At 38.4% G+C, this 22,925-nt stretch overlaps 1 protein-coding gene across 1 annotated transcript; it reads left to right on the plus strand.

The window, feature by feature from the left end:
* Positions 1–10,427: 10,427 nt before the first annotated feature.
* LOC126778989 (GTP-binding protein 2-like) lies at positions 10,428–13,119 on the plus strand. Its single transcript, XM_050502736.1, has 5 exons — positions 10,428–10,564; positions 10,629–11,074; positions 11,783–11,878; positions 12,320–12,447; positions 12,965–13,119. Exons 2-5 carry the CDS (start codon positions 10,766–10,768, stop codon positions 13,005–13,007), a joined length of 576 nt encoding a protein of 191 aa, XP_050358693.1. The 5' UTR covers positions 10,428–10,564; positions 10,629–10,765; the 3' UTR covers positions 13,008–13,119.
* The last annotated feature ends 9,806 nt before the right edge of the window (positions 13,120–22,925 follow it).

Below are 22,925 nucleotides of genomic sequence, written 5' to 3' on the forward strand. Positions count from 1 at the left end.
ACGGAAAGCTAGCGGTCCCGATGGAATACCAGCCATAGTGCTGAAGAAGTGCGCAGCGGAGCTGTCTCCTGTGTTAACGCGCCTGTTAGATAGATAGATAGATAGATAGATAGATAGATAACCTTTATTTGGATCACACCACACGTAGAAAAAAATAAATAAAAAATTAACTAACTTGCAAAAATTTTTACAAAAATATTTACAAAAATATTTTTTAAACACAAAGAAAAGAGAAAAATTATTTTAAACACAAAGAAAAGAGAAAAAATAAGTAAATAAAAATTAACAAAAATTAACTGTAAAGTGGTGTGGCATCCAAAATGGACAACCTCTCAGTTGAAGCTGGCATAATATTAACCCAGCACTGATTTTCAGAGGCCTCCATGTGACAGTGACGGACGGCCATGTAAACGTGACAAAGAGTAATATCAAATATTAAAGTGGTAGAATGTTACGTATAAACAAGTTATTAAATTACAAGTTAATAAAACTTAAAACTAAAGTCGTTATCTGAAATACATATACGATTATAAAAAAATAGGAGATTAAATCCGATATACAAATTAAAAAAAGTTGACATTTAGGCGGTATTTTTGAAAATTAATATGACTCCGACTCAAACTCGGCGATCAACGCCATGGGAAGTAATGGCGGCCAATGCTATTAAGAAACAACACGGCAAAATGAGCATTCTGAGAAGCGAGAATAGGTAAGTACTTAAGACCTAATCTTTGTTTTTGCTTTACATAAATATATTACGTTATTTGTGTTTACAGATTAACCATGTAATTTACATAGATGATATCAATCTATACATATAAATAAAATTGGAGTGTCTGTTTTTAATATCGAAATAACCGCTTTTTACTACATGCATATGAATATATATACGGTACATACACCGAAATAACATTTTTTACAATTTTTGTCTGTCTGTCTGTCTGTCTGTCTGTCTGTCTGTTTGTTCCGTCTAATCTCTGAAATGGCTGGACCTATTTTGATGGGACTTTTATTGGCAGGTAGCTGATCTAATAAGGAGTAACTTAGGCTACTTTTATTTTAGAAAAAAAAAAAATGATAATCTATACATATAAATAAAATTGGAGTGTCTGTTTTTATTATCGAAATAGCCGCTTTTTACTACATGCATATGAATATATATACGGTACATACACCGAAATATTTTTTTTTTACAATTTTTGTCTGTCTGTTTGTCTGTCTGTCTGTCTGTTTGTTGGCTATTGGCTGGCCTAATGGCTGGACCGATTTTGACGGGACTTTTATTGGCAGGTAGCTGATGGAATAAGGAATAACTAAGGCTGCTTTTATTTTAGAAAAAAAATTATAATAAAAATGATTAACTTTTTTGTTAAATTCTACGCGGACGAAGTCGCGGGTACAGCTAGTAATAAAATATATTTATGCCCAAATTTCTGTTGTTTAGAGACGGCGATAATGGTATTCCTAAAAACCTACAGTGGAGGAAGACACTCCGCAACCAATATGACATGAACAATCTGCATGAAACAAATTGGCCATGCAATTATAGGTACATTTTTAATTAAATAATTATATCGTCAAACATGTTTCTTTCAATTTTGTATACTATGAATTATTTATTATCAATATACACGAATATGTGAATAAGAAAGTTAAAGTTCAGTCTGTAGGTTAAATAAATATAACTTATATCTTAGTCTAAACGTATGCAATGATTTTAGGTTACGAAGTGGGGGCGGCAGATTGTTCCAACATTTGGTCGCGGCGTATTTGAAGCTTCCACGAAAGGCTGCAGTACGATGTGGGTGCACAAGCAGCAAATAGGAATTCGCCCTGGTAGAGTGAGTTGAATTTACGGCCGATGACCACAAAAGCTTATCATAGAGATATCCTGGTGATTTGGATTTTATGACTCCGAATAGAAGTAAAGCGAAATGCAATTGTCCGCGGTAGTCAGTCCTTAAAGATTTGGCTTCATTAATGTAAGGCGTTACATGAGCACGTGGCGGAATGTTAAAACAATAACGAGCGCAGGCATTCTGTACTTTTTGAATGGCCGTTTTTGAGCGAGCAAGCATTCGTGGCCCAATCACTGTATCGGCATAATTTAATTTTGACAGCACCAGCGACTCACACAGTGTAAGACGTAATTCGTTTGATAGAGACTCTCGTACACGGTACAGTAATTTTAAACGGTAAAAACAGTTACGAACGGTATTATTTACTTGTTTTTCAAAACGCAAGTTTTCGTCCATAATGACGCCTAGATTTTTAGCTTCGGTGACTCTTTCAATAATTTCATCGTTTATAGATATAATAGGGCTATAACTAGATAATTGTTTAATTTGTTTGTTTGTGCCAAATATCATATATTTAGTCTTCCTCGCATTTAAAACTAGGGTGTGGGATTGTGACCATGCAAATATTCTATTTAAATCATCATTTAAGTTTTTAACGGCAGCCTCTAGGTTCGACAAGTGAAATGATGTATAAACTTGTAAATCGTCCGCATAAACATGACAATCACTATTTATAATACAACTCGTTACGTCCGCCGTATATAATATAAATAATAAAGGCCCCAAGATTGAGCCTTGGGGCAAGCCTCGTGTTACTGGACGACACGGAGAACACGCTATAGTGCCATCTTCACCTATTAATTCCACTGATTGTCTTCTATAAGTTAAATAACTTGCAAACCAATCTATAGCGGTTTTATCAAAACCATAGTACGCCAGTTTTGCAACAAGTAAAGAGATATTTATAGTTTCAAACGCTCGAGAGTAATCTAACAAAACCAGCAGGGTAACTTTACCGGAGTCCTGGGCACTAAGTATGTCATCTACAACCGTGGTGAGTGCGGTAGTAGTACTACGATGCTTTCTAAAGCCAGATTGAACATCAGGTAGGATATTATTGTTTTCTAGAAATTCAGATAGTTGGATGTAGACTACTTTTTCCAGTACTTTAGATAAACATGGGAGTATGCTGATAGGACGCAAATCAGACAACGAAACTGGATTATTCAATTTTGGTATAGGTTTAATAAGAGCCTCCCTCCATAGGACAGGAAAGTTGCTAGACTGAATAGATTTATTGATAATTTTTGTTATAGCAGGGAGGGAGGAAGAAAGTGTCATCAAAATCATGTCCAAAGAGATTCCGTCCTTACCGATGGCGTTCGATTTGAGCTTATGGATAATTTTTGACACAGTATCTTCATTAACGGTTTTTAGGTGGAAGGTTTCTGTACAGAATTTTGATGAAGAATACTTTTGAATAATTTGCGGGGAGACATAATCATTACCAGGAATATTTAGAAAATGATTGTTTATAACCTGAGGATCGTTAAGATGACTAGGTAAGATTAGATCCGACTTAGGTTTTACCTCAAGGTGGTTTTTAAAATGTTTCCACATGACTTTAGAGTTTTTTTAAATTACAATTAATGTATGAGTTAAAGTAGGCATTTCTTTCATTTGCAATTGCATCATCTACAAATTTTTTCATTTTTTTATAATTTTCTCTATTGGCCTCACTCTCATCTATACGCAATTTGCAATGAGCTTCATCGCGACATTTCATCATACGTTTAATAGCAAAAGTAATCCAAGGGTAATGATTATGTCTTATATATATGGTTTTAAGGGGAGCTAAGGTGTCAAAAATATGCATTATGTTAGTTGTAAAATGAGAAACGAGAAAATCTATACAATAATCGGGATTAGAATATGTATGCCAGTCAATGCATTCCAACAGGACCTTAAGCTGGTCTATGTTTATATCTCTAATAGGTCTTAATAGCTTTTTTCTCGGGCGAATTTTTACTTTCACAATATTAAGCTCAAATGAAAGGAAAGAATGACTACTCAGACTATTTACATAATCGACATTAACCTTAATATGGTTTATATTTGAACAGACAAGGTCAATCAACGTTTCGCTATGGCTAGTAAAATGTGTCGGCTCGGAAACGTGTTGTATTAAGCTAAAATAATCCAAAAAGTTGTTAAAAAGGATTGAGTGATTGTCTTGTTTATTCAGGAGATTAATGTTGAAATCACCCAATAAAATAATATAATCATAAAGGGGCAAAGACGCAATCGATTCGATTAAAGCATCTAGGAATTCTTGCACGTTTAACCATGGTGGTCTATAAGCTGTACCAATTATAATAGTTTTATTACTATGCCGAGTCCTAAGCCACATCTGTTCAACCCTAGATTCAATTGGATATTTGAGAATCTGTGTAGACAGCCCTCGTCTGATATAAAATCCTACACCGCCGCCACGCGAACGCATTGTTTCCGGTCTGGGTATATGACACAGACGGTAACCCGCGACCTTCGGTGCGCGCCCCTCCTCTCCACCCCGAAGCCATGTCTCGTTAAGAGCCAAAATGTCAACGTTGTGTCGTTCTAAGGCAACTAATAATTCTTCGTGGTGTGTACTAAGTGAACCAGGGTTTAAAAATCCAATTTTAATATTTTTTACGCCCCCCATTTATAGTGTACTATAACAGTAAATGCATTGGAAGATAAGTACCATTGAAAACACCCATATATGCTTATAAAATTAGGCTTACACATATATAAACATGATGTATACGTGATTGTTCTCGTATATGCACATATACTTATATATAAAGTTCCTAATATTAAAGATTTTAAAATTATTAGAAAAACGTAATTGGATGGCTTTAAAGATATGTTAAAATAATTTATTTCAATGTATATCACATGGGAGCTTTTGAATGTCACACCACTTTTTGTAATAAAACTATAATAATGCAAATTGCCATAAATATTTAAAATTACAAAAGGTAAAATGTTTTTCATCATATCATTACTAGATTTAAAAATAATTAAATATAATAATTTACAATAATACAGTAATAAAAACTTTTCATTAGAGTATCGATACAGAGCTTTGAAACAAACAACATAGTATCTATAATAAAAATAACTTAGAATAAAGAAACTCTTAAAATTCAAATTTAGCTGTCTCCAAAAATTTTTTTGATGTCACCCTCTCCTCGTACTCGGTGCACTGGGGCATCAAAGGTACGTCTAACATAAATGCGCCCGCCCTTCGTCCAAATGTATTTCCAACCTTTATTCCGGCCTTCTTCTTTGGCTTTGAAAAATATGAATTTATTTAATTTCGTAAGGCGCTCATTGAAACGGTAGAAACGGCGCGGCTCTCCGTCTATAACGCTCGAGGAGTCGGCGCCTCGTCGTACACGCGCCGCTCGTAACATATCATCGCGCAATGCGCGCCGCGTCAACCGTACAGTGATAGGACGCGGGCGCGGCTACTCGCCGCTACTCAAAGTATCGCGACGCGGACCCGATCGCTGCGCGCTCACAATGTGACAATTTGAATCACATTTTCTCCGGACTTTTCTGCCAAGCCTGATATCTCCAGATCATTAGAGAAGCATTCTTGCTCCCGGTCATTAAGCTCAGAACGAAGTTGAGCAACTACTTCATGAGAGATACCGTCCCGGTTCAGGCTGCTACCTGCTTTCTGCTGCTCCAATGAAGATAAACGCTCCTCAATAATGTCCACGCGATTATTAAATTCTGTGATACAGGAATTTAATTTGGCTAGCTCGAGTCTAAAAGATGTCATCTCTCCAGAGACCATGGCTAATTCGGCTCTTAACAATTTTATTTTTCGGACCAGAGAGGATTCATCGGACGAATTTGCGTTAAGTTCCTCATCATTTCTTTCAGCGTTAGCAAGGGAGGAAGAAGCCGACAAACATTTAATGGAACCATTGTTTTTGCAACTACGACACATCCATTTTTGGGGGATACGAGATTCCGGGCTGAGATTTACGCAAGCCCTATGGAACATTGATGGACATTTCGTACACTTAGCGCCATCTGACGCAGACAGGAATTTACCACAATGATGACATTTATTTGCCATAATGTCGTATTGATTACATATAATAGTTCTCGAGATGACTACTAGGTGGCACTATAGATTAAGTCTCTTGTGTCTTAATAATTATATTTTGTACAACTATTGTGTAATTTATTTATTTTCACTAAATATGAATATTAATAAAAATGAAACCTGTATATAAAAGTTGTGTATCCAGATTATAACACACACACTGTTTCACTATTTTTATAGTTCAATTATTTATATTTAGTTATTGCTTTATTAGGAGGGTAAACACAAACGAACAGCTGATTGTGATACAGAGTTTTTGCTTTAAAACACTACTTCACTGTAATTTATCACTTTAAATTTATTTGAATACGATAAACTGATACTGAAGTAATCTAGTAATACGGATTGATTATACCGGAAACTACTAAAATATTTTATTATCAACAAAAAAACTAGGAGTCGAATCAGCTGACACCGCCGTTCGTGAAAAACCAACTGTTCCAACTTTCTCTCTCTTCGGGAAGTGTGCCGGAGGCTTGGAGAAGAGCTAATGTGCAAGCGGTTCCCAAAAAAGGGGATCGGTCTGACCCGGCAAATTATCGGCCAATAGCTATCACCTCAGTACTTTGTAAGGTGATGGAACGGATTTTAAACAACCAACTGATCCATTACCTAGAAGATCACTGTCTAATTAATGATCGTCAGTACGGGTTTCGACCAAAACGGTCCACAGGTGATCTTCTAGCGTACGTAACACACCTCTGGGGTGAAGCTATCGACAAGCATGGAGAATCGTTGGCTGTCAGCCTCGATATCTCCAAGGCTTTCGACAGGGTCTGGCACAGAAGTCTTCTCTCCAAGCTACCGGCATATGGTCTGCCTGCTCAGCTATGCACCTGGATTGCCAGCTTCCTACACAAGCGTAGCCTTCGTGTTTTAGTAGATGGTAGCGCTTCACAATTCTATGTAGTGAATGCTGGGGTCCCCCAGGGATCTGTGCTATCTCCCACACTCTTTCTTTTGCATATCAATGATATGCTCTCCCTTGGGAACATACATTGCTATGCAGATGATAGTACAGTGCATGGTGGATACCACGGACGCGCAGTGGCTGGGCGGGCGGAAACTGAGGAGAGGCGGGAGAATCTTGTCATTGAACTCGATAGGACGTTAGAGCTCATCGCCAAATGGGGCTCTGATAATCTTGTTGAGTTTAATGCCAAGAAAACACAGGTATGCGCTCTCACGGCGAAAAAGTCAACATTTTCCCCTCTTCCCTCCCTCTGTGGTACTCCGCTGGTGATGCAAAGCAAAATCGCCATGCTGGGGATTGACGTTCGCTGCGACCTTAGTCCAAGGGATTACATCGAGGCTATTATAAAAACAGCTTCACGGAAACTCGGAGTTCTGAACAAGATGCGGCGCTTTTTCACGCCACAACAACTGTGCCTGCTGTAGAAAACACAGGTACGGTCTTGCGTGGAATATTGCTTGCACCTTTGGGATGGCTCCGCTAAGTACCTACTTGAGGCCTTGGACCGGTTGCAGCGACGTGCCGCACGCATTATTGGCGACGTAAAGGTCACAAACACCCTTGAACCTTTACAATTGCGTCGTGAGATAGCAGCACTGAGCGCTTTCTATCGACTGTATCACGGCGAGTGCTCTGAGGAATTATTCTCTCTAATCCCTGCTTCCCCCTTCCTTCTTAAGTCCACGCGAGCTGGTTCTCGATGTCACCGCCTAACTGTGACATCAATTCCATCGCGTACAAAGAAATTTGGCAACTCCTTTCTTTGTCGCACTTCCAAAAAATGGAATTCCTTACCAGCTCACGTGTTCCCCTCCTCTTACAACCCGGGTTCCTTCAAACGAGGCGTGAAGAGGCATCTTGCGGGCCGGCAAGGCGAAGGCGGCTAGTGCAGAACGTTTTTCCCGTCTGTACTGGCCGTCGTCGCGTTTGGACTCTACTACCACTTACCATCAGGTGGAGTAGAGTCATTTGCCCTCCCGGCGAATATAAAAAAAAAAAAAAAAGAATACTATAAACTGATACTGAAGTAATCTAGTAATACGGATTGATTATATCGGAAACTACTAAAATATTTTATTATCAACAAAAAAACTAGGAGTCGAATCAGCTGACACCGCCGTTCGTGACGTCACTGATCCTCCATATACTTCAAAAAGCCATAATCCTTAACACCTGCCGTATCACCCGAAAGTTTATATCATCATCCACTTTATCATCAACGTTTTTAATATAAGCAACACTCCTTAACGCTTGGCTGCAGCCCGCGTTTTCGGTTTAAGCTCTTCGAAAGAAGAGAAACTTTAAAAGTTAAATAGAAATAATAATAATAATAATATTGGACATTATTCACACACGGTCATCTGATCTCAAATTAAGCAGAGCTTGTGTTATGGAAACCAGACAACTGATATACTACATATACTACTTTTCTTTTGTAAATACATACTTATATAGATAATTACACCCAGACTCAGGACAAACAGACATGTTCATGCACACAAATGTCTGTCCTGGGTGGGAATCGAACCCACGACCTTTGGCATGAAAGGCAAGTAACTACCAACCACGCCAACCGGCTCGCCAAAAAATCAATACGTCAATACTATCGAAAAATCATTGATTATCGATAGTCCAAAACTATCGATTTTATCGATAATGGACTATCGACATGCAACACTACCCGGTATTACTTATACCTAAAATGAAAGTCATATAATGTATTACATTCATATAATCAGGGTAATGTCGTCAACTACGGTTGTTCCGAGCTGATGACAGCGGAGCGCATCGGAGAGAGGAGCGCCAAGCTGGTGTCTTTCCTGAACCTGGCGGGCCACAGCAAGTACCAACGCACCACGCTCCACGGGCTCACGGGTTACTCCCCGCACTACGCCATGCTCGTTGTAAGTATGTTTATTTATTACTAGTTCCCATACGTGTTCCCATACATTTTTACAAACAGCTCAAAATCAAAATAATTTATTCAGGTAATAATATATAAATCTAACACCGGCTCAAACTGTAGATCCTACTAAAAATAATCGGCAAAAAACTAAACTCTTTTGCTACAATTAAACTATGTAAGAGTTTAAACACAATTTTTTATCATATTTATAAACCCTTATCGAGCAATACGTCTTATTAATGAAAGTTTTTTTTAAGAGAGAGAGAGTTGGTTCCTCCTAACTGGCCTAGGCCAGTCTGGGTACGGGCCGCGGGGTTGCCCCCTAACCTGTCGTGTCTTTAATTTTTGGCCCGAGGGGCCAGGGTCACAGCGACCCAGTGGCTGTAAGTTTTTTAATTCAGCTACAAGATAATATTATAGATGGCACTGTAGTCATATTATCAACTTGTACTATAAAGTTTTTTTTTTATTTCTAGATTTCGGCAACAGCCGGTATAACTCGCATCACAGAAGAACACATCGGTCTTCTGCTGGCTTTGGACATGCCGTTCTTCGCAGTCATCAACAAATGTGAACTGGTTAGCAACATCAATGCTGTTGTAGCGAGGCTGACTCAATTGTTGGAACCCGCTAATAAGGTCAGTGATTTTATTTTAAAAAGCATCTATAAAGACTAGCTTATAAACTAGGTTATTATTTCTTACATCAATGCTTTTGGGTGATGGTGACCACTTACCATCAGGTGGCCCAATTGCACACATTTAACATAAAGAGAAGTCGGGGGGGTGGGGGGGGGGGGAATTTACTTTCCCATTTATAATATTTGTATATATTGTAATTGGAAATATGCAGGTTTCCTCGCGATGTTCTTCAAGGAGCACGAGATGATAAATCAGGGATGCTGTATAATTTATAGATTTATTTAAATTTAAAGTAATGGTATATATTGGTATTATTACAGAAACCGCTGTTAATAACTGACGAGAATATGGCAAGGAACTGCGTTGCGCCGCAAAAGTCGATACTGGACAACATAGACAATCTAGACGAGGAAATCAAAAAGGATGAGGAGTGAGTAGCTTCACAGGCCTTTATTTAACCCGAAGTGTTTCTGGGTGAACTCTTATGTATGACCTTAAGACGAGTTCCATACTATTGGTAATGGTAATAGTATTGTCTATAGCTACGCCAACCACCCTTGCTAGATACTTGCCTTTCACGCCAAAGGTTGTGAGTTCGGTTCCCACTCAGGACAGACAATTGTGTGCATTAACATGTCTGTTTTTCCTGAGTCTGTGTGTAATTGTCTATACAATAGTATATCAGTTGTCTGGTTGCCATAGTACAAGCTCTGCTTAGTTTCGGATCAGATATATATGTATAGTTGAACGCAAATCACAGTAGTGTCGGCCGGCAGGGTGGCCGTGTTCCCGGTAAGCTGCGTGCGCGGCGCCGGCCTCAACGCGCTGCACGCGTGCCTGCTGGCGCTGGCTCCGCGCCGCGACCTGCACCGCCCCGAGGACTTGAGTGAACCATATGTTGCGCAGTTGACTAGTATCCTTTTTATTAAATTATAAATGTTATAATTTATGTCACTTTACAGGAGGCGTGCGAGTTTCAAATAGACGAAATTTTCCACGTAGGGTACTCGACGGGGCCCGTCGTGGGGGGACTGCTCGCGCGGGGGCGACTCTACGAGGGCGACGAAATTATCATAGGTGCGTTGCGTTCTGTTAGTTTTGAGATGAATAGAGCGACGTATATTTAACACCCCTCCCCCAGGACCTCTGGAGTCCGGCGAGTTCGCGGAGATATCCGTGCGCACGATATACCGCAACCGCGTCCCGTGCGGCAGCGTGCGCGCGGGACAGTCGGCGTCGCTGGGCCTGGGGCGCTTTCCGCCGGGACTGCGGCAGGGCATGTTGCTGCTAGCGCGGCCGGGGGGCTACGCCGCGGGACTATCAGAACTAGTCCACTCGTCGCAAGCTTCGGAGAAGAATCAAAAGAACGCGAGGAGACAGAACAAGAATATCCTCCAGGACATCGCCAACGTGAAGAACAGCCTCACGAAGACTTCGGACACGAAGTGCACGAACGTGTACGTGTCGGACGACGGGAGCAAGTACAGCGACGCGCACGTGTCGAGCGACACGCAGGACAAGTGCGTGTGTGACGACCTGGTGTTCCTCGAAGACCCAAACGACCCTAGACGCTGTATATACTTTCAGGTGAGCAGAAAACTCTACTCGTTTTTAAAAGATTAGCAAACCTTAGATATGCGATTCCACGCGATTCGCTACCAGCTCTGCTGTATTGTACACCACAAACACTTCTCGATCAATATATCTCTATATATAACACGACACTGTCACACTTAACTACTTATATACACTTTAGTTTTACTTACAAAGTTCCGATAACAACTTCACAGATAACCAAAACGCTAAATTTTTCGCGAATCCATAGTCAATACCACAGAATATTAAGATTTCGACCAAATTTCAAGGTCAAAGTGGCTTATATACTCTACTTGCTATTGGAATCGACTATAGACTTGTATATGTTTGCACAGCACATTGTGTGTGTGTGTGTTTTTTATCCGTAACAGCACGTGAATGTCCTACTGCTGGGCTAAAGGCCTCCTCTCCCTTTTTTGAGGAGAAGGTTTGGAGCTTATTCCACCACGCTGCTCCAGTGCGGTTTGGTAAATACACATGTGGCAGAATTTCAGTGAAATTAGACACATGCAGGTTTCCTCACGATGTTTTCCTTCATCGTAAAGTACGAGATGACTTATAATCACAAATTAAGTACATGAAAATTCAGTGGTGCCTGAACCATCTTGGCTGTTTTTTTTATATGCTAGCAATATTAGCACAGACTGTGCAATATAATATGTAATGTGGTCATGAATTAAATTTGATTGAATGTAACAGGCATCCGTGCATGTCCTGAGACACTCCACGGCCATCTACCCAGGGTTCCAGTGCTCTGTGCATGTCGGGAACGTGCGTCAGACGGCCATTATCGAGGTAACGAATACATACATCAAACTCACTTGGCGGAATGGAATTAAATAGTTTAATTTTGGTATAATTTGTGGTGTTGCGTAAAATACTTAAGTATGATAATGATATTTATTTTTTTATGTTATATTCCTGTTTAGCGGTAAAATATCTGATAAGTGGGTGGTACCTACCCAGGCGGGTTTGCACAATGCCCTTACCACCAGTTACCACACACACTTATAATATATTCTGCCACCAAACAGCAATAGCATTGTTGTTGGTGAGTAAAACAGTGTAACTACAGGCACGAGGGACATAACATCTTAGTTCCCAAGGTTGGTGACGCATTGGTGATGTAAGCGATGGTTAATATTTATTGCGGTGTCAATGTCTATGGGCGGTGGTGACCACTTACCATCGGGTTGCTCATCTCATCGCTGACCACGGATATATTTTTCGCTTTAGGGTATAATGTCTCCGAACAACGTGCTGAGGGCGGGCGAGGGGGCCTCCGTGCTGTTCAGGTTCGCCCGCTGTCCGGAGTACCTCGTGCGGGGCCGCCGGCTGCTGTTCACGGCGGGGCTGGGGACCAGGTACCTCTCAACGAACCCAACGATAACTTCTAATTACAGTTGAATTGTTGAGCCAATAAAGTATATCGTCAGCTCAGTGTTGGTATCCGAGATTGCTAGCTCCACTGACTTTCACACATTTAATTTATAAGTGTTCGGTGAAGGAAATCCATGCATCGAAGCAGGTTGTGGAATAAGCTCAAACCTTCTCCTGAGAAGGAGAGGTTTTAGCCCAGCTGTGGGACATTTATATACTGTAACTGTTTTGAATCATGTTGGAATAAGTTTTGTTCTTAAGAAGAGATATCTTCGACCAACAGACACTTTTGTACTTTACTAGCAAAACCCGGAAGGTGGCTGTTAATGTGGTACAGCGCCATCTAGCGGCGTTACAACGAAGTGGATATTATAAAATCATCCATGAGACATTCATCTAAATTTCAACTATAATGGTGATTCAAACGGTCCGAACTCTATTAATCACAAACAGATACACAAACAGCCATTTTTATATATTAACGAAATTGTTTTGTTACAGAGCCATCGGCCGGGTCACGCAAACCTTCCCGTACATACCATGAATTCTATAGAACACGGCTCCAATGTAAAATTCGAGATCTCTCTAGAATATTCTAGATAAATTAAATATATTAATTGTATCTGTAACCAGTTTTCTTGTCGTGTTCACTTCATGATTGCGTGGGGGGCGTTTCGCCTTGCGGATTAAATTACAAAAAACGACAAACGATGATAGTATTTTTATGTTACATAAAAACAGTGTTGCCAACCTCTTAGAAGCATCCTCCTGACGGATGAATTGAAATAAATACAAAATACATTTATAATATGATGTTAAAAAAAAGCAAATCAAGTACTGCAAGTAGCATTAGTAAACTTGAAATATACTCAATTAAATGAAGCTGAAGAGTTAATCCCCGGAGAAAATTTCTTTAAAAAATGTTCCTCCTAAAAAATGTCTAACCTGAAAATATCCTATTTGATTTCATCTGACATAGCCTTATTTAGGGGTAAAACCCCCAAGTTGGCAACACTGTATAAAAAAAATGTGGACCATCCATATAAACTTTCATATATTTAACACTAGCGGACAAATTTTTAATAAAGCATCATACGTGATCGAGCAAATTTTCACTCATAACTCATTTTTATTCAGTCAGTTAATTAATCAGTGTCAGAGTTTTTATTACGTATATAACATACATGCAAAACGTCTATGCTTATGTATAAATAATATTGCAATATATAAAGGCTTATATATATATGACAATATAATACATCCAATTTCTAGTTAATATTAAACAATTATATAACTAGGTTTATGAAATAACGTACATACACAATGGATATTACATCTTGGTTCCCAATGTTGGTGGCACATTGACAATATAAATGATGGTTAATATTTCTTAAAACGCCAATGACGCGGTGGAGAATTACCACCAAAATTACATTAGCCTTCCTATTCGAAATTAAAAAAGAGAAACAGAAATCGCAACAGTAAAAGGTTATAAATCTTTATAATTGAAAATATAGTATTTATTTTAATATAGTATATTCCAATCGTAGGAGTAAATATAAACTAACTTTATATTTCCATATCCCGTGATAGTCGCTAACAGCTCAGTTTAACTACTTTCTCGAATAAAACGCAATTTTTTCGCAAATCCATAATGAATATCACAGATAACTCAAAATCTCGACCAATGATATCGCGCCAATTCAATGTCGGTTGTTAATTTGCCTTTGTCTACTCTTGTGGCTTTAATACACTAGTTATTTTCTATTTAAATGAAATAACATATTTATATGCATACATATATAACGTACCTGTTTTTAAAATGATAATCACGCCCCAAGGAACAAATCTTTAGGTTTGTATATTTTTTTTTTTGTTAATGGTAGCTCTTACAATGCCGATGTTACTTTTGCATTAAGCCGCGCTGATATGTAAGACTCCAATAACAATTGATTAAAAATTTAAAACAATAATGTTGTACGGTAAAATAATTTTTGTATTTATTAAAAAAAAAAAAAAAAACATGCTTAGCATTTTAAAAACACAAACGTCATGACGCCATTTTGAATTACAATTTTGGCGCCATTAATATAATCACTACCTCAAGAGGTAAACCAAAATTAGCTTTCATATTTTTGTATTTAAACTTTGTACATTAAATGATATATCCAGTTCCTGTTTATAAATTGCAATTTTAAGTTAATGATACATATTTATATAACATTACGATATCTAACTATCAATGATCGGATTATTTAATGCCGATTTTACTTTAGACGATATGACATTGAATTTTTATGATTTGTATTAATTAAAAAATTTTTATAGCTATCTGTGGTATCGATATTAATTAAACTACAATAATATTAAACATAATTTGTGTGTCAGAAAATTCTGAGTAGCAGCCCGGAGTCTGGAAGTTGGAAATAAGTACACTCCCGTGCTTCGGAAAGCACATAAAGCTGATGGTCCTGCGCCTAAACTCTTTCCGGTGGTATCGGATTGCCGTCCCATCGGATTATGAGAGTTAGGGAATAGGGAGTGCACCTGTGTTTGCGCACACACTTGTGCACTATAATATCTCCTGCGTATTTGGCTAATCAATCTTGAGATTGGCCGCCGTAGCCGAAATCGGTCTGGAGGACATTATTATTATAATTCAATTATAGATTAAAAGAGTCAATTAGTTTCAGTTAGGATTACAGTGTTAATGTACCAGGAGATCATAAACAGTGTGTCGGTCTTACCGAACGGTTAGATTAAAACTGTAAAACTCCTGGTACATTAACACTGTAATCATAACTGAAACTAATTGACTCTTTTAATCTAATCGTTCGGTGAAACCGTCTCACTGTTTATGATCTCCTGGTACATTAACACTGTAATCCTTACTGAAACTAATTGACTCTTTTAATCTAATCGTTCGGTGAGACCGACTCACTGTTTATGATCTCCTGGTACATTAACACTGTAATCCTAACTGAAACTAATTGACTCTTTTAATCTAATCGTTCGGTGAAACCGTCTCACTGTTTATGTTCTCCTGGTACATTAACAACGTAATCCTAATTCTAAATCTTTGAAACTAATAATAATAATATCCTGGGACATTTTTCACACACGGCCATCTGATCCCAGATTAAGCTCGTACAAAACTCGTGCTATGGAAACCAGACAACTGATATACTACATATACTACTTTTCTTTTGTAAATACATACTTATACAGAAAATTACACTTAGACTCAGGACAAACAGACATGTTCATGCACACAAATGTCTGTCCTGGGTGGGAATCGAACCCACAACCTTCGGCGTGAAAAGGCAAGTATCTACCAACCGCGCCAAACGTCTCGTCAAAATTAACTCTTTTAATCTAATCGTTCGGTGAGACCGACTCACTGTTTATGATCTCCTGGTACATTAACACTGTAATCCTAACTGGAACTAATTGACTCTTTTAATCTAATCGTTCGGTGAGACCGACTCACTGTTTATGATCTCCTGCTACATTAACACTGTAATCCTAACTGAAACTAATTGACTCTTTTAATCTAATCGTTCGGTGAGACCGTCTCACTGTTTATGTTCTCCTGGTACATTAACAACGTAATCCTAATTCTAAATCTTTGAAACTAATAATAATAATGTCCTGGGACATTTTTCACACACGGCCATCTGATCCCAGATTAAGCTCGTACAAAACTCGTGCTATGGAAACCTGACAACTGATATACTACATATACTACTTTTCTTTTGTAAATACATACTTATACAGAAAATTACACTTAGACTCAGGACAAACAGACATGTTCATGCACAGAAATGTCTGTCCTGGGTGGGAATCGAAACCACAACCATCGGCGTGAAAAGGCAAGTATCTATTAACCGCGCCAAACGTCTAGTCAAAATTAACTCTTTTAATCTAATCGTTCGGTAAGACAGACTCATTGTTTATGATCTCCTAGTACATTAATACTGTAATCCTATCTGAAACTAATTGACTCTTTTAATCTAATCGTTCGGTGAGACCGACACACTGTTTATGATCTCCTGGTACATTAACACTGTAATCCTAACTGAAACTAATTGACTCTTTTAATCTAATCGTTCGGTGAGACCGTCTCACTGTTTATGATCTCCTGGTACATTAACACTGTAATCCTAACTGAAACTAATTGACTCTTTTAATGTAATCGTTCGGTGAGACTGACTCACTGTTTATGATCGATCTCCTGGTACATTAACACTGTAATCCTAACTGAAAGTAATTGACTCTTTTAATCTAATCGTTCGGTGAGACCGACGCACTGTTTATGATCTCCTGCTACATTAACACTGTAATCCTAACTGAAACTAATTGACTCTTTTAATCTAATCGTTCGGTGAGACTGACACACTGTTTATGTTCTCCTGGTACATTAACACTGTAAGCCTAACTGAAATTAATTGACTCCTTTAATGGCCCACTGGTAAGAACGCGTGAATCTTAACCGATGATCGTGGGTTCAAACCCGGGCAAGCACCACTGAATTTTCATGTGCTTAATTTGTGATTATAATTCATCTCGTGCTTTACGGTGAAGGAAAACATCGTGAGGAAACCTGCATGTGTCTAATTTCACTGAAATTCTGCCACATGTGAATTCTACCAACCCGCATTGGAGCAGCGTGGTGGAATAAGCTCCAAACCTTCTCATCAAAAAGAGGAGAGGAGGCCTTTAGCCCAGCAGTGGGACATTCACAGGCTGTTACGGTTACGGTACTTCCGAAAGTATCGTCTTGTGTCAATATTGTCGATATTATCGATAGTTACTATAGCTCTCTGTTCACAATACTATTGATAACTCGTTTGCCTGCCTCGTTGGTCTAGTGGCTTGATATAAGACCGCAGACCCCGGAGGTCCTGGGTTCAATTCCCAGATCGGGCCAATAAAAAGTTATTGGGTTTTTCTGTTAGAAAATTCTCAGTAGCAGCCCGGAGTCCGGAAGTTGGAAGTGTGTACACTCCCGTGCCTCGGAAAGCACGTAAAGCCGTTGGTCCTGCGCTTGAACTCTTTCCGGTCGTGTCGGGTCGCCGTCCCATCGGATTATGAGAGTTAAGGAATAGGGAGTGCACCTGTGTTTGCGCACACACTTGTGCACTATAATATCTCCTGCGTAGTTGGCTAATCTCTCTTGAGAATGGCCACCGTGGCCGAAATCGGTCTGGAGGACATTATTATTATTATTAATAATATTGATAACAGCAATCCATAGGTATTCATTCGATAGTAACGATTTAATAAAACTTCATTAATAATAGTGTTGTTACTGGGCCTACTACATTACTTATCTTGAGAAAGCAATAATAATATAATAATAATAATAATGATAATACCCCACCGACGTATCTTTACGTTGCCGACGTGGTGGGGCTTGTTTTTTTTTTATATGTCCGGGAAGCGCACAACTGTGCGCTTCAATGATTCTTAGGGCTATGCCAATAGAGCTACTCATGTTGGATTGGCCTAAGATGAGAAGACAGACCAAGAGAGATACAACCCAAGCCAAGGTGGAACAGCGTACGCCGAGGGCTCCATGGCTAAGGGGGTGCTTAGTCGTTAGTATGCGAACTTTAGAGACAAGGGGACCTCTAATTTAATTTACCCTTATCACAGTGAATGCAGGGCTCTGCTGTGATTGACTTTTATGTCCCTAGCTACTCGTGGGAATAATATGATAACTAGGTCTAAAACTAAAAAATATATACAGGCAAACGAGCCATCGTTAGAAGAAGAGTCCACGCAGACTTCTAATTCATCCTCCAAATCTTTATTCCCATCAATACCCTCTTCATCACCAATTTTGTATGCATCTTCACCAAATTCATCATCAACCGGTGCTCAACTGGCGGATGTTGCACAGGAGACAAATTTTGTCAGTGAACCTGTGCCCACCACCAGTGGCGTAAAAAATGGAGTATGGAAATGAATAAGTTCATCCTACGTACCTACCTATATCTTACAAATTTAGAATCAGACACAAATTCATATCTTTCTTCATTACGTATAAAATTTATAGATAAATATCCACATATGGAAGTAAGCAGACAGAGAATTGGTGACCAACGTTACCAAGAGCTATTATACAAAAGAAATTATTATCACAAGAAACCATTGATCAGATTTACGATGAAGTTAGAACAGAATTGCAAGTAATCCAAACTCAGATACAACAAAACGCCACAAATCTTAAAACATCCCTTAACACACTAACGCGAAAACGTATGAAATGGACAAATGAATGCAATGAAGCAATTATTAGGATTTATTTCAAAATAACACAATTAGAGACTAATAGGACCGCTTATAGAAAACATTTGTATGAAGAGTTTATAATCTTATACCCAGAGTTTACACACATTACAGAGCAAAGATTAGCGGATCGACGAAGGGCAATAATAAATAATAAATATATTAAACAAGATAGATTAACACTGATTAAACAACAAGTAGCAGATGATTTACATTATACACACACACTAACCGAAGACACAGATAATGAACATTTACAAACAACAGAACAAAGTAATATTACACACTACGATGCATTCAAATCTAATTCAGCAATGCATTAAACCAAACTCACAAGCTAGGAAAATGCAAAACACTACAGTTACATGCACTGATTCCGTTACATCAACCCTTATCGATGAACAAAACATAGAAAGTATCACCCACGATCATGATGTGACCTTAGAAGTAAACACTGAAATAGAGAACACATTCGTTCATGCTCTAGAACATTTTTGTGATACTGAACCAACTAGCAGACCATACATTCCAAAACAAAGAACTTCTAAAAAGTTTTCATTAATAATGAAATACATAGATACGATGATACTGACAAAATTTGTAAACACTGATACTGATTTTATCACTCTACAGACAATAATTTACTGTGCAGCATGGACAGCAGCTAAATGTAATGGGGCAAGAATGACATTCTTAACACAAAACAACCATCAAAACAAATCATACAGAAAACCTAGCTGGCAAAGAAGATTAAATCTCGTATTAAAGACATACCTTAACTCTAAAAACATAATAAAAGCTATTAACACATTTGCCATACCCTTACTTACGTACTCTTTCGGAATAATACAATGGTCAAAAAGTGACATAAAAAAATTGCAGCGAACTATAAGCACTCACTTCACTAAATATAGGAAACATCATCCAAAATCTTGTATTCAAAGGCTCACACTACCACGCAAAGAAGGAGGAAAAGGATTAATAGACATACACAATTTACACAATAAGCAGATACTCTCACTCAGACCATACTTCCATGATAAATCCGAACACTCACCTCTACATAGACACGCAACAGAAATAGACAAAAAGCTTACACCATTAAACCTACATGACAAAAACACTCAAGTAAACGAACATATCATAAGTAAACAACAACAAATGTTGGCATGGGCTGAAAAAACACTGCATGGGAGGCACCGAGCCTATTTGAACCAACCCCACGTCGACAAAGAGAAGTCGAACGAATGGCTCAAACGAGGTGAACTGTTCCCTGACACCGAAGGTTTTATGCTCGCCATTCAAGACCAAATAATAGAAACTCGTAACTATAGGAAGTACATAATGAAGGATAATAATCAACCTACTGACTTATGTAGACAATGTAACGCAGCCTCTGAAACTATTCAGCACATAACGGGGGCTTGCAAATCTCTCGCATAGACCGATTATAAGCATCGACATGATCAAGTGGCTGCAATCATACACCAACATTTAGCATACAAATATAAACTTATAACAGAAATGAATCTATATTACAAATATAAACCGGAAAGTGTATTAGACACTAGAAACCACAAAATCTACTGGGATAGAACAATAATAACTGACAAAACTATCTGTTATAATAGACCAGATATTACCGTTCATGATAAAATCAATAGAATCGTTTATCTTATCGATATAGCCGTTCTTATTCACATAACATACAAACCACAATATCTGAAAAGTTAAGTAAATATCAAGATATCGCCATAGAAATTAAAACGCAATGGAAAGCACAAACAGTACACATAGTCCCAATAGTCCTATCATCCACAGGTATCGTGCCAAAATCCTTGACACAAAGTCTGAACACCTTACAAATGCCAGCGTATATCCTCCATATACTTCAAAAAGTCATAATCCTTAACACCTGCCGTATCACCCAAAAGTTTATATCATCATCCACTTTATCATCAACGTTTTTAATATAATCAACACTCCTTAACGCTTGGCTGCAGCCCGCGTTTTCGGTTTAAACTCTTCGAAAGAAGAGAAACTTTAAAAGTTAAATAGAAATAATAATAATATTGGACATTATTCACACACGGTCATCTGATCCCAAATTAAGCAGAGCTTGTGTTATGGAAACCAGACAACTGATATACTACATATACTACTTTTCTTTTGTAAATACATACTTATATAGATAATTACACCCAGACTCAGGACAAACAGACATGTTCATGCACACAAATGTCTGTCCTGGGTGGGAATCGAACCCACGACCTTTGGCATGAAAGGCAAGTAACTACCAACCACGCCAACCGGCTCGTCAAAAAATCAATACGTCAATACTATCGAAAAATCATTGATTATCGATAGTCCAAAACTATCGATTTTATCGATAATGGACTATCGACATGCAACACTACCCGGTATTACTTATACCTAAAATGAAAGTCATATAATGTATTACATTCATATAATCAGGGTAATGTCGTCAACTACGGTTGTTCCGAGCTGATGACAGCGGAGCGCATCGGAGAGAGGAGCGCCAAGCTGGTGTCTTTCCTGGACCTGGCGGGCCACAGCAAGTTACAACGCACCACGCTCCACGGGCTCACGGGTTACTCCCCTCACTACGCCATGCTCGTTGTAAGTATGTTTATTTATTACTAAACCCCATAAGTGTGGGGGTGGCTCAGATTTTAGGTATCCTAAGTCTTTTTCTATAGCCCTGATAACGTGTTTTCAAATTATTATTAGGTAAGGATTTTTTTGGAGTCCCATATCAAACCAAAAGTTAATTTTCATTTTATTGAATAAATATCTTATCTTATTAATACATTTTTACAAACAGCTCAAAATCAACATAATTTATTCAGGTAATAATATATAAACCTAACACTGGCTCAAACTGTAGATCCTACTAAAAATAATCGGCAAAAAACTAAACTCTTTTGCTACAATTAAACTATGTAAGAGTTTAAACACAATGAAAGTTTTTTAAGAGAGAAAGTTGGTTCCTCCTAACTGGACTAGGCCAGTCTGGGTACGGGCTGCGGGGTTGCCCCCTAACCTGTCGTGTCTTTAATTTTTGGCCCGAGGGGCCAGGGTCACAGCGACCCAGTGGCTGTAAGTTTTTTAATTCAGCTACAAGATAATATTATAGATGGCACCGTAGTCATATTATCAACTTATACTATAAAGTTTTTTTTTATTTCTAGATTTCGGCAACAGCCGGTATAACTCGCATCACAGAAGAACACATCGGTCTTCTGCTTGCTTTGGACATGCCGTTCTTCGCAGTCATCAACAAGTGTGAACTGGTTAGCAACATCAACGCTGTTGTAGCGAGGCTGGCTCAATTGTTGGAACCCGCTAATAAGGTCAGTGATTTTATTTTAAATAGCATCTATAAAGACTAGCTTATAAACTAGGTTATTATTTCTTACATCAATGCTTATGGGTGATGGTGACCACTTACCATCAGGTGGCCCAATTGCACACATATAACATAAAGAGAAGCCAGGGGGGGGGGAAAGTTTAAAAGACAAACAGATATATTTACTTTCCCATTTATAATATTAGTATATATTGTAATTGGAAACATGCAGGTTTGCTCGCGATGTTCTTCAAGGAGCACGAGATGATAAATCAGGGATGCTGTATAATTTATAGATTTATTTAAATTTAAAGTAATGGTATATATTAGTATTATTACAGAAACCGCTGTTAATAACTGACGAGAATATGGCAAGGAACTGCGTTGCGCCGCAAAAGTCGATACTGGACACCATAGACAATCTAGACGAGGAAATCAAAAAGGATGAGGAGTGAGTAGCTTCACAGGCCTTTATTTAACCCGAAGTGTTTCTGGGTGAACTCTTATGTATGACCTTAAAACGAGTTCCATACTATTGGTAATGGTAATAGTATTGTCTATAGCTACGCCAACCACCCTTGCTAGATACTTGCCTTTCACGCCAAAGGTTGTGGGTTCGGTTCCCACTCAGGACAGACAATTGTGTGCATTAACATGTCTGTTTTTCCTGAGTCTGTGTGTAATTGTCTATACAATAGTATATCAGTTTTCTGGTTGCCATAGTACAAGCTCTGCTTAGTTTCGGATCAGATATATATATATATATAGTTGAACGCAAATCACAGTAGTGTCGGCCGG

This window comes from Nymphalis io, chromosome 28 (genome assembly GCF_905147045.1).
Source record: "Nymphalis io chromosome 28, ilAglIoxx1.1, whole genome shotgun sequence".
Classification (NCBI taxonomy): domain Eukaryota; kingdom Metazoa; phylum Arthropoda; class Insecta; order Lepidoptera; family Nymphalidae; genus Nymphalis; species Nymphalis io.

Coding starts and splice junctions, on each gene's coding strand:
- LOC126778989 (XM_050502736.1), top strand. CDS start 10,766: ATGTTGCTGCTAGCGCGGCCGGGGGGCTACGCCGCGGGACTATCAGAA. Junction 11,075..11,782: donor GACGCTGTATATACTTTCAG/GTGAGCAGAAAA, acceptor TGAATGTAACAG/GCATCCGTGCATGTCCTGAG. Junction 12,448..12,964: donor ACGGCGGGGCTGGGGACCAG/GTACCTCTCAAC, acceptor GTTTTGTTACAG/AGCCATCGGCCGGGTCACGC.